This window comes from Rhinoraja longicauda, chromosome 36, assembly GCF_053455715.1.
Source record: "Rhinoraja longicauda isolate Sanriku21f chromosome 36, sRhiLon1.1, whole genome shotgun sequence".
Lineage (NCBI taxonomy): Eukaryota > Metazoa > Chordata > Chondrichthyes > Rajiformes > Arhynchobatidae > Rhinoraja > Rhinoraja longicauda.
The window spans coordinates 5179099-5192144 of NC_135988.1; the positions used below are offsets into that span (position 1 = coordinate 5179099).

A 13046-nucleotide genomic window follows, 5' to 3' on the forward strand; every position below is an offset into this window, starting at 1 on the left:
ACGTGTCCAACCCCTTAATAATCTTGTACGTTTCCATAAGATCTCCTCTCATCCTTCTAAATTCCAGTGTATACAAGCCTAGTTGCTCCAGTCTTTCAACATAAGACAGTCCCGCCATTCTAGGAATTAACCTAGTAAACACGAATAACGAAAGGCCTGGATAGAGTGGATGTGGAGAGGATGTTTCCACTAGTGGGAGAGTCTAGGACTAGAGGCCACAACCTCTGAATTAAAGGACATTCCTTAAGGAAGGAGATGAGGAGGAATTTCTTTAGTCAGAGGGTGTTGAATCTGTGGAATTCTTTGCCACAGAAGGCTGTGGAGGCCAAGTCAGTGGATATTTTTAAGGCAGGGATAGATAGATTCTTAGGTAGACACAAAATGCTGGAGTAACTCAGCGGGTCAGGCAGCATCTCGGGAGAGAAGGAATGGGTGACGTTTTGGGTCGAGACCCTTCTTCAGGCACATTGACAGATTCTTGATTAGTACGGGTGTCAGGAGTTATGGGGAGAAGGGAACGAGTTTGAGAGGGAAAGATAGATCGGCCATGATTGAATGGTGGAGTCGACTTGATGGGCCGAATGGCCAAATTCCACTCCGATCACTTATGAACAGGAGTAGGTGACGTTTTGGGTCGGAACCCTTCTTCAGACTGAAGGTAGAGGTGGTTCTAGTGGTTGGGGGGGGGGGGGGGGGGGGGAGGGGGATCCTTGTATCCTTCTTGTTATCACATCTTACCCAGCCATCAATGGACCTTTATGGGCTCCAACCCAGGTTATGGGAGCAACTGGAAGACCAGGCGGTCACGGGGAGAACGTGCAAACTCCACTTACAGAGAGCAGCCGAGGTCAGGATCGAACCAGGGTCTCTGGCGCTGTGAGGAAGCAGCTGCACTGTGCCACCCTCTAGTTACAACGAGCCACTAGGCCTACTTCACCCCAGAGGAGGAGATCGCCACTGTTATTTGGTCCAGTCAGCATTTGATTCCAGACCCACAAAAGTGCAGCATTGAGTGCTTGAATTCATTGGTTATTAACCTCTGATTCCCAATATTTGCAAGGAAATATTTGTGATAATGTGACAAGCAGTGTCCTTCGTAAAAGCAAACGTGCAAATCTGGAGTGTGTCACATCACAAATGTATATATTTTTTAGTTTTAATTTTTAGAGATACAGCGTGGAAACAGGCCCTTCGGCCCACTGAGTCCATGCCGACCATCGATCAACCACACACTAGTTCCATCCTACACTCTAGGGATTTTTGTTTACGAAGCCAATTAACCTACACACCTTTGGAGTGTGGGAGGAAACCGGAGCACCTGGAGAAAACCCACCTGGTCACAGGGAGAATGTGCAAGCTCCATGCAGAGAGCTCCCGTAGTCAGGATCGAACCCGTGTCTCTGGTGCTGCAAGGCAGCAACTCTACCGCTGCACCACTGAGCTGGGAAAGGACACCTCCAGCACGCTTCGTGTTGTGAAGGAGTTGATGTGCCAGCGGTTTAGTGCTATGGTTTTCCCCCTCTTATCCCACTTCGCGGGGTATGGAGAGAAGGCAGGTACAGGATACTGAGTTGGATGATCAGCCATGATCATATTGAATGGCGGTGCAGGCTCGAAGGGCCGAATGGCCTACTCCTGCACCTATTTTCTATGTTTTCTATGTCTATGTTCGCAGTCTGCAGAGCCGATGAGATTCCCCGTTTCAACAGTACTTCACGGAGTACCGTCTTCCCTGTTATCGAGTGGTTGACGTATATTTTCCCCTACATCGCCCGTAACTGGAACTCAGTGAACACAAGTTGGAGAATCTGGAAATTCAACATCCAAAGTTTGCGTTTTGCGGATGGAAGCCAGTCAAATTGGCGAAAGATAAAATAGAAAAAAAACCCTGTTCATAGAAACATAGAAACGTGGACAAATAGGTGCAGGAGTAGGCCATTCGGCCCTTCGAGCCAGCACCGCCATTCAATATGATCATGGCTGATCATCCCAAATCAGTACCCCGTTCCTGCTTTCTCCCCCATATCCCTTGATTCCGTTAGCCCTCAGAGCTAAATCTAACTCTCTCTTGAAAACATCCAGTGAATTGGCCTCCACTGCAGAGAATTCCACAGAGAATTCCTTAATTGAAATAATTGGACTCGTATCCAAAGGTCGGGCGAAACGATCACGAGACACGAGTTGGATCACATCAGCGTGACTGGTGAATTTAAGTTCAAATGATTAAATAAACCTGGAATAAAAAATCTAGTGTCAGTGACATCGCCTACATAACCACTGGATTGTTGGGAAACCAGTTGGTTGACTCAAGAAATCTGGCAACTTTCCCCAATGAAATTCTACACCCTCAGTCAAGTCTGCGCTCAGTGAAGACTGGACTAGGTGGTGAATCCAGGGGCAATGAGGCCCAGCTGGTAGAACTCCAGCGAGCCGGTTTCGATCCTGACCTCGGGCGCTGTCTGTGTGGAGTTTGCACGCCCCCCTGTGACCGCGTGGGTTTGCTCCGGTGGTCTCAGCCATGATCACGGTGAATGGCGGTGCTGGCTCGAATGGCCTACTCCTGCACCTGTTGTCTATTGTCTATTGTCTATTGTCTATTGTCTCCTCCCGCATCCCAAAGACGTGCAGGTTTGTCGGCTAATTGGCTTCTGTAAATTGTCCCCAGGGTCTAGGATGGAACTGGGTGGGGAATCGTTGGTTGGGGCAGACTCGGCGGGCCGAAGAGCCTGTTTCCTCGCTCCACATCTCGCAGAGTCACAGAATCACACAGCGTGGAAACGGGCCTTCTGGCCAAACTTGCCCAAGCCGACCAACATGCCCCACCTACGTGAGTCCCACCTGCCTGCATTTGGCCCATATCCCTCTAAAACTATTCTATCCACATACCTTCCCAAATATTTAGATTTTAGATTTTTAGATACAGCGCAGAAACAGGCCCTTCGGCCCACCGGGTCCGCGCCGCCCAGCGATCCCCGCACACTAACACTATCCTACACCCACTAGGGACAATTTAAAAAAAAACATTTGCCCAGCCAATTAACCTACATACATGTACGTCTTTGGAGTGTGGGAGGAAACCGAAGATCTCGGAGAAAACCCACGCAGGTCACAGGGAGAACGTACAAACTCCGTACAGACGGCGCCCGTAGTCAGGATCGAACCTGAGTCTCCGGCGCTGCATTCGCTGTAAGGCAGCAACTCTACCGCTGCGCCATCGTGCCGCCTTAAACGTTGTGATAGTACCTACATCACCTCCAGCAGCTCGTTCCATATACCTACTAACCTTTGTGTAAAAAAAGTTTCCCCTGAGGATCCTATTAAACCAGTCCCCTCTCACCCTTAAACCTATGTCCTTCAGTTTGTGATTCCCCTACTCTGGGTAAAAGACTTATCTATTCCCCTCATGATCTTATACACCTCTATAAGATCACCCCTCAGCCTTCTGCTCTCCAAGGAGTGAAGTCCTAGCCTCCTTAACCTCCCCCTATCGCTCGGGTTCGTTTATATAGTGGGAAAGCAGAATGCCATCTATGTGGTGTGAGACTGGCGGATGAGATGATTGCTGGGGTAAGAGGGTTGTCGAGGAGAGGGGAGGAGTGGGCCGGGTGGAGAGGGACAGGGGTATTGCCTCCTGTGCCTTCAAGGTCGGCTGCTGGGGGCGCCCCCTGGACACAGAAGGGTCGGGCGAGGAGAGGGACGTCGGTTGGTGTGCCGAGCTTGTCGAGGGCGATGGAGTAGGCCCTGCAGCAGCCTGGGGCCTACCTGGGCTTACCTGGGATCGGGGGAGCTCCAGTACATCCACCCTTTAGTCAGAGGGTGGTGAATCTGTGGGATTCTTTGCCACAGAAGGCTGTGGAGGCCAAGTCAGAGATAGATAGACTCTTGATTAGTACGGGTGCCAGGGGTTAAGAGAAGAATGGGGTTAGATCAGCCATGACTGAATGGCGGAGTAGACTTGATGGGCCGAATGGCCTAATTCTACTCCTATCACTTATGGCCTCATGTCCACCGGACTTTGGACTTTAGACTTTTTTCTTTTTTAAATGGTGCCAAAATATGGCAAGTGTTTATGTGTGAGCTATGCTAAAAAGTATTTCACTCTGCAGTGCATACAAGACAATAAAGAACCATTCAACCATTGTTTAGTTTAGAGATACAGTGCGGAAACAGGCCCTTCAGACCGCCGAGTCCATGCCAACCAGCGATCCCCGCACATTAACACTATCCTACACACACTAGGGACAATTTACAACTATACCAAGCCAATTAACCCACAAAACCGCACATCTTTGGAGTGTGGGAGGAAAGCAGAGCACCCAGAGAGAACCCACGCGGTCACGGGGAGAACGTACAAACTCCTTACAGACAGCACCGGTAGTCAGGATGGAACCGGGATCTCTGGGCACTGGAGGGCAGCAACTCTACCGCTGCGCCACCGTGCCATTGTCTTCTGAGAAAAGAATGGTCTGATTGGGCCCACACAATTAATTTAGAAAAATAAGTGGCGAACTGACTCGTGCGCCTGGCGTATTGTGTGCAGTTTTGGTCTCCGAATTTGAGGAAAGACGTTATAGCTATTGGAGTGCAGCGTAGGTTCACCAGGTTAGTTCCCGGGATGGCGGGACTGACGTATGAGGAAAGAATGGGTCGACTGGGCTTGTATTTGCTGGAATTTAGAAGAGTGAGAGGGGATCTTATAGAAACATCTAATATTCTTAAAGGATTGGACAGGCTAGATGCAGGAAAAATGTTCCCGATGTTGGGGAAGTCCAGAACCAGGGGTCACAGTTTAAGAATAAGGGGTCGGCCATTTAGGACTGAGATGAGGAAAAACTTTTTCACCAAGAGAGTTGTGAACCTGTGGAATTCTCTGCCACAGGAGGCAGCGGAGGCCAATTCACTGGATGTATTCAAGAGTGAGTTAGATTTAGCTCTTAGAGCTAAGGGAATCAAGGGATGTGGGGAGAAAGCAGGAACGGGGTACTGATTTTGGATGATCAGCCAGGATCATATTGAATGGCGGTGCTGGCTCGAAGGGCCAAATGGCCTACTCCTCCACCTATTTTCCATGTTCCTAAGTTTCTATGAATGTGAGATTCCGTTGGGCGTCGTTGGTCGATTGGGGTGTCAAGGTGGCACATAGGTACTGCGGGCAACATAGGTGTGAAGAAGCAGCCACAAAATAAGCAACGGGTGAATGAATTAATTGGCAGGATGTTAAAGCCCACCAAACTGTTTCCGTCAGTTTGTTTTATGTGATCTCCAGTTCAGTTTCAGTTTCAGTTCAGTGTAGTTTATTGTCACCTGTGCTGAGGTACAGTGACAAACATTTAGAGTCATAGAGTGATGCAATGTGGGATAGTCAGGCCCTTCGGCCCAACTTGCCCATACCGGCCAACATGTCCCAGCCACTCTAGTCAAGTCAAGTCAAGTCAATTTTATTTGTATAGCACATTTAAAAACAACCCACGTTGACCAAAGTGCTGTACATCAGTTCAGGTACTAAGAAATGAGCATGCAATGGCACACAAACATAACAGCACATACATAAACAGTTCACAGCGCCCCCTCAGAGGGCCTCAAACGCTAGGGAGTAGAAATAGGTTTTGAGCCTGGACTTAAAGGAGTCGATGGAGGGGGCAGTTCTGATGGGGAGAGGGATGCTGTTCCACAGTCTAGGAGCTGCAACCGCAAAAGCGCGGTCACCCCTGAGCTTAAGCCTAGACCGCGGGATAGTCAGTAGCCCCAAGGGCCGACCTGATGGACCTGGAGATAGAGTGGTGGGTTAGAAGATTTTTGATATTGGGGAGGGCAAGCCAGTTTAGGGCTTTGTATGTGACTAGTCCCATCTGTCAGCATTTGGTCCATACCCCTCCAAACCTGTCCTATCCATGTACCTGTCTAACTGCTTCATAAGCGTTGGGATAGTCCCGGCCTCAACTGTGCCCTCTGGCAGTTTGTTCTTTGTGTGAAAGAGTTACTCATCAGATTCCTTTAAAATCTTTTCCTCTTCACCTTGAACCTATGCCCTCGGGTCCTAGATTCACCTACTCTGGCCAAGAGACTCTGTGCGTCTACCCGATCTATCCCTCTCATGATCTTATACACCTCGGTAAGATCACCCCTCACCCTCCTGCGCTCCAAGGAATAGAGACCCAGCCTGCTCAACTTCTCCCTGTGGCTCACACCCTCTAGTCCTGGCAACATCTTTGTAAATCTTCTCTGTACCCTTTCCAGCTTGACAACATCTTTCCTATAACACGGTGCCCAGAATTGAACACAATACTCGAAATGTGGTATGGAATGTTGAAATCTTTTGTTGCGTGCTAAAGCAGTCAGTGGAAGTACAGTACATGATTACAGATGAGCCATTTACAGCGTGTCGAGACACGATAAGGGAACAACGTATAGTGCAAGGTCCGATCAAGGATAGTCCGAGGGTCACATTGAGGTAGATAGTAGTTCAGCACTGCTCTCTGGTCGTGGTAGGATGGTTCAGTTGCCTGATAACAGCTGGGAAGAAACTGTCCCTGAATCTGGAGGTGTGCGTTTACACATTTCTGTACCTTTTGCCCGTTGTGAGCAAATGCAGCACAGAAATCAACTCTGAGTCAATATCCTTTCCTGGTCTCGACAGCTCAAGAAAAAGGAAGTTCAGAACGTTGCGTTGACTTGTGACATCCTCTTGCTATGGTTACGCTGAGCTTTAAAGGTCAGGGTTGGGTTCTGGGCGAGCTTTCAAGCTGCAGCACCTTCGCCACCACCTGCCTGTGTATCTGACCGTCTCCGTCAGGTGGGAGGGACATCCTGCCCACCTTCTCCTTGCCTGGGTCTGGTGCCCTGGTATCTCCTGGGCACAGTGCCCTGTGACAATGTAACATGGCAGCTTTAAGCCATGCCCTGACCTCCCCTGGTCTACTACCATGACCCTAACTCCCCTGATCAATGGCCATGACCCTAACTCCTCTGATCTACCACCATGACCCTATCTCCCCTGATCTACCACCATGACCCTATCTCCCCTGATCCACCACCATGACTCTAACTCCTCTAATCTATGGCCGTGACCCTCCCTCCCCTGATCTGCCACCATGCCCTGACCTCCCCTGCTCTACCACCATGACCCTAACTCCTCTAATCTATGGCCGTGACCCTAACTCCCCTGATCTGCCACCATGACCCTAACTCCCTTGGTCTACAGCCATGCCTGACCTCTCCTGCTCCACCATCAAGCCCTGACCTTCTGCACCACCACTAAGTTCTGACTTCCCCTGCTCTACCACCATGCCCTGACCTCCCCTGCTCTCCACCATGGTCCGACCTGCTCCACCACCATGGTCTGACCTCCCCTGCTCCATCACCATGTTCTGACTTCCCCAGCTCTAGCACCATGCCCTGACCTCCCCTGCTCCACCACCATGGTCTCACCTCCCCTGCTCCACCACCATGGTCTCACCTCCCCTGCTCCACCACCATGTTCTGACTACCCAGCTCCACCACCTTGGTCTCACGTCCCCATCTCCATCACCATGGTCTCACCTGCCCTGCTCCACCACCTTGGTCTCACCTCCCCTGCTCCACCATCATGTTCTGACTGCCCAGCTCTATCACCATGCCCCACCCTTTGATTTCCATCATCCCATTGCAAGGTGTGACTCCAACCATTGGGGACCATTGGCTTTGGTCAGATGTTGCTTCGTCGTCACGGCCTCCTCCCGTGTGGAATTCTACTCCTTGGAGCCAGGCTGCCTTGAAACCCACGCTGGGACTTGGTGAGCAGGTTATTGAGCAAGTGCCGGCAAATGAGTCGAGTTTATCGCTGCGTCGTGTTCGGCAAGGACATTGTGGGATGAAGTCCTAATCCTGTGGCGCGGCGGTAGAGTTGCTGCCTCACAGCGCCAGAGACCCGGGTTCGATCCTGACCACCGGTGCTGTCTGTACGGAGTTTGCACGTTCTCTCCGTGACCGTGTGGGCTTCCTCCGGGTGCTCCGGTTTCCTTCCACGCTCCAAAGACGTGCGGGTTTGTAGGTTAATTGGCTTTTGTAAATTGCAAATTGCCGCTAGTGGGTCGGATGGCAATGGTGGATGGCGTGATCGTTGGTCGGCACGGACTCGGTGGGTTGAAGGGCCTGTTTCCACGCTGTACCTCTAAAGTCTAAAATATGAAAAAGCTACGTATTGAGAATGCATTTATAAAGTAAAAATCAAGGAGCCGCAGATGCTGGAAATACTCGTGAGGTCAGGCAGCATCAGCCTGTATCTGTAAAGTCTAACATCTGTGCTGTACTATGTTCTGACCAAAGATAATAGAGCAGAGCAAGATAGACCACTCGACCCTAAAAACCGTAGTACGTCACGGCGCCATTTTAGTAGGCAGAAACTTACAGAAACATTTCAAAAGAAAAATAACAACAATCTGTGAATTGATAGATGAGATATATTCTGCATTTTTGATGGTATCATCCCACATACTGTTCCCCCAAAACACTGATTACACTGCGAGAGGCAGAGCGAACGGCGGGTTTTGCTTACTAAAATGGCGGACGTCACGCTCCTTTGCGTACTGCACTTCAGTATGGGCGATTTCGACGGAGTGGTCCATCTTGTTCCTCTAGTATCTTTGGTTCTGAGTCCTATGTTCTGTGGCTACCACTGTCAACAACATCTCTCCTCAGTTTGCTGGGGCGTTTCAGAGGACCTCAGAGCTCAGAGCGTCCCTGTAAAACCAGTCAAAGCCCACCCAGCGCTTCTGACGTTCAGTGCTGGGGCAGTGGAGACCGTAGTCATAAGGCCATAAGTGATAGGAGCAGAATTAGGCCATTCGGCCCATCAAGTCTACTCCGCCATTCAATCGTGGCTGATCCATCTCTCCCTCCTAACCCCTTTCTCCTGCCCTCTCCCCATCACCCCTGACACCCGTACTAATCAAGAACCTTATCTATCTCTGCCTTTAAAAAATCCATTGATTCGGCCTCCACTGCCTTCTGTGGCAAAGGATTCCACAGATTTGCCAGCCTCTGACTAAAGAAATTCCTCCTCATCTCCTTCCTAAAGGAACGTCCTTTAATTCTGAGGCTGTGACCTCTAGTCCTTGGCTCTCCCACTAGTGGAAGCACCCTCTCCACATCCACTCCATCCAAGGTTTTCACTATTCGGTAAGTTTCAATGAGGTCCCCTCCCTGATCCTTCTAAACTCCAGCCGGTGCAGGCCCAGTGCCATCAAACTCTCTTCATGTGAATCCTTAGACTCTCCTGACTCACAGCTGTGTTATGAGGTGGAATCTGGCAAGTATTTGCTTTCTCAAACTAACTTGCCTGACCGAAACATTTCTGTTTTAATGGCAGCAATAAATGCAGCCCACCGTCGGTACTTTCTTCTGGCCAATGACAAGAAGGATCTCCTTGACTGGGTCGAAGCCTTGAACAAGTCCTGCAAGATTACAGTAAGTTTTACTTTCATCTCTCATCCATTTAATCAGGCGGGGAATTTAATACAGTCGTTGGCACCGAAGGTAGACACAGAAAGCTGGGGTAACTCAACTGGAGAAAAGGAATAGGTGACTTCAGACTTAAGAAGGGTCTCGACCCGAAACGTCACCCATTCCTTCCCTCCAGAGATGCTGCCTGACCCGCTGAGTTACTCCAGCTTTCTGTGTCTATCTTTGGTTTCAAGCAGCATCAGCAGTTCCTTCCTGCACGTAGAAGTTGTGACATTGTGTTACTGTTGTACAAGACCTTGGTTGTACAAGACACTGTGTGTTCGGTTTTGGTCACCTTGCGAAAGGAAAGATACCATTAAGCAGAAAGGTTGCAGAGAAGATTTAGTAACTTGGAAACATAGAAAATAGACAATAGACAATAGGTGCAGGAGGAGGCCATTCAGCCCTTCTGGCCAGCACCACCATTCAATGTGATCATGGCTCATCATTCTCAATCAGTACCCCGTTCCTGCCTTCTCCCCATACCCCCTGACTCCGCTATCCTTAAGAGCTCTATCTAGCTCTCTCTTGAATGCATTCAGAGAATTGGCCTCCACTGCCTTCTGAGGCAGAGAATTCCACAGATTCACAACTCTCTGACTGAAAAAGTTTTTTCTCATCTCCGTTCTAAATGGCCTACCCCTTATTCTTAAACTGTGGCCCCTTGTTCTGGACTCCCCCAACATTGGGAACATGTTTCCTGCCTCTAACGTGTCCAACCCCTTAATAATCTTATCCCCTCTCATCCTTCTAAATTCCAGTGTATACAACTGCAGAAGGACTTCTTTGCTCTTATACTCAACTCCTCTTGTTATGAAGGCCAGCATTCCATTGGCTTTCTTCACTGCCTGCTGTACCTGCATGCTTCCTTTCAGTGACAGATGCACTAGGGCACCCAGATCTCATTGTACGTCCCCTTTTCCTAACTTGACACCATTCAGATAATAATGTGCCTTCCTATTCTTACCACCAAAATGGATAGCCTCACAGGTGCAGGAGTGGGCCATTTGGCCCTTCGAGCCAACACCGCCATTCAATATGATCATGGCTGATCCAACCTCTCCCTGTAGCTGAAACCCCCAAATCCGGCCTGTGTTCTGGTGAACCTCCTCTTCACTCTTTTCAAAGCCTGCACACCATTCCTGTAATGGGGTGACCAGAACTGCACAAAACACTCCAAATACATCCTGTAATGCAGCTGCATGCCGTCCTGACCCTTATACTCAATGCACCCACCTGTGAAAGCTAGCATAGAAACATAGAAACTTACAAAATAGGTGCAGGAGTAGGCCATTCGGCCCTTCGAGCCAGCACCGCCATTCAACACGATCATGGCTGATCATCCAAAACCAGTACCCCGTTCCTGCTTTCTCCCCATATCCCTTGATTCCGTTAGCCCTAAGAGCTAAATCTAACTCTCTGTTGAATACTTCCAGTGAATCGGCCTCCACTGCCTTCTGTGGCAGAGAATTCCACAGATTCACAACTCTCTGGGTGAAAATGTTTTTCCTCATCTCAGTCCTAAATGACCTACCCCTTATTCTGTGACCCCTGGTTCTGGACTCCCCCTAACATCGGGAACATTTTTCCTGCATCTAGCCTCTCCAAACCCTGAAGAATTTTATATGTTTCTATAAGATCCCCTCTCATCCTTCTAAATTCCAGTGAATATAAGCCCAGTCGACCCATTATTTCATCATATGTCAGTCCCGCCATCCCGGGAATTAACCTGGTGAATCTACGCTGAACCTGATGAGGATGTTGTCAGGACCTGTGGCCCTGAGTTACGGGAAGAGGTTGCACAGAATAGGACTTTATTTCCTGGACTGTCGGAGGCTGAGGGATGATCTCATAGAGGTGTATAAAATCATGAGGGGAATAAATAGACTTTAGTTTAGATTTTAGAGATACAGTGTGGAAACAGGCCCTTCAGCCCAGCAAGTCCACTAACACCACACAACACACGAGGGACAATTTACAGAAGCCAATTAACTTACAAGCCTGCACGTCTTTGGAGTGTGGGAGGAAACCAGAGCACCCGGAAGAAACCCACGTGGTCAGATGGAGAACGTACAAACTCCGTACAGACAGCATCCATAATCAGGATCGACCCCAGTAAGGCAACATCTCTGACAATAGACAATAGACAATAGGTGCAGGAGGAGGCCATTCGGCCCTTCGAGCCAGCACCGCCATTCAATGTGATCATGGCTGATCATTCTCAATCAGTACCCCGTTCCTGCCTTCTCCCCATACCCCCTGACTCCGCTATCCTTAAGAGCTCTATCCAGCTCTCTCTTGAATGCATTCAGAGAATTGGCCTCCACTGCCTTCTGAGGCAGAGATTTCCACAGATTCACAACTCTCTGACTGAAAAAGTTTTTCCTCATCTCAGTTCTAAATGGCCTACCCCTTATTCTTACACTGTGGCCCCTTGTTCTGGACTCCCCCGACATTGGGAACATGTTTCCTGCCTCTAACGTGTCCATCCCCTTAATAATCTTATATGTTTCGATAAGATCTCCTCTCATCCTAAATTCCAGTGTATACAAGCCTAGTCGCTCCAGTCTTTCAACATATGACAGTCCCGCCATTCCAGGAATTAACCTAATGAACCAATGCTGAACCTGATGAGGATGTTGTACGCCCTCAATAGCAAGAATATCCTTCCTCAAATTTGTAGACCAAAACTGCACACAGTACTCCAGGTGTGGTCTCACTAGGGCCCTGTACAACTGCAGAAGGACCTCTTTGCTCCTATACTCAACTCCTCTTGTTATGAAGGCCAACATTCCATTGGCTTTCTTCACTGCCTGCTGTACCTGCATGCTCCTTTCAGTGACTGATGCACTAGGACACCCAGATCTCGGTGTACGTCCTGCTGCTGCACCTCTGTGCCATCCAGATTGAGTGAAGGCACAGAGTTTTTCACCCATGGTAAAGGAATCAAGAACCAGAGGAGATAGGTTTAAGGTGAGAGGGGAAAGATTTAATAGGAACCTTTTTCCACACAGAAGGTGGTGGTTATGTGGAACGAGCTGCCAGAGGAGGTCGTTGAGGCAGGTACAAAACAGCATTTAAAAGAGGTAGACACACAATGCTGGAGTAACTCAGCGGGTCAGGCAGCATCTCTGGAGAGAAGGAATGGGTGACGTTTCGGGTCGATAAACCTCTTCAGTCTGAAGAAGGGGTCTTGACCTGAAACGTCAAGTCAAGTCAAGTGAAGTTTATATGTCACATACACACACACACGATGTGCAGTGAAATGAAAGTGGCAATGCCTGCGGATTGTGCACAAAAAAGAATTACTGTTACAGCATATAAATAAAGTTAATATAGTGTAGACAAAATTTAGTCCCTGGAGTTATAAAAGTTGACAGTCCTGATGGCCTGTGGGAAGAAACTCCGTCTCATCCTCTCCGTTTTCACAGCGTGACATTCCTTCTCCCCAGAGATGCTGCCTGACCCGCTGAGTTACTCCAGCATTGTATGTCCACCGCTGAGTTTTGTGTCCGACTCTGAAGCAGGGTCGGTTCTCGGTTTCCCGTTCCCGCCATCGTGACAGT

At 49.1% G+C, this 13046-nt stretch overlaps 1 protein-coding gene across 2 annotated transcripts in view; it reads left to right on the forward strand.

Moving 5' to 3' along the window:
• LOC144610202 (pleckstrin homology domain-containing family A member 2-like) overlaps positions 1 to 13046 on the forward strand; it is a 117671-nt gene that overhangs the window by 66323 nt on the left and 38302 nt on the right. For both annotated transcript variants that reach the window (XM_078428773.1, XM_078428774.1), the window contains exon 5: positions 9347 to 9444. In XM_078428773.1, the coding sequence (XP_078284899.1) occupies positions 9347 to 9444 (98 nt within the window). The remainder of the gene's footprint in view (positions 1 to 9346; positions 9445 to 13046) is intronic.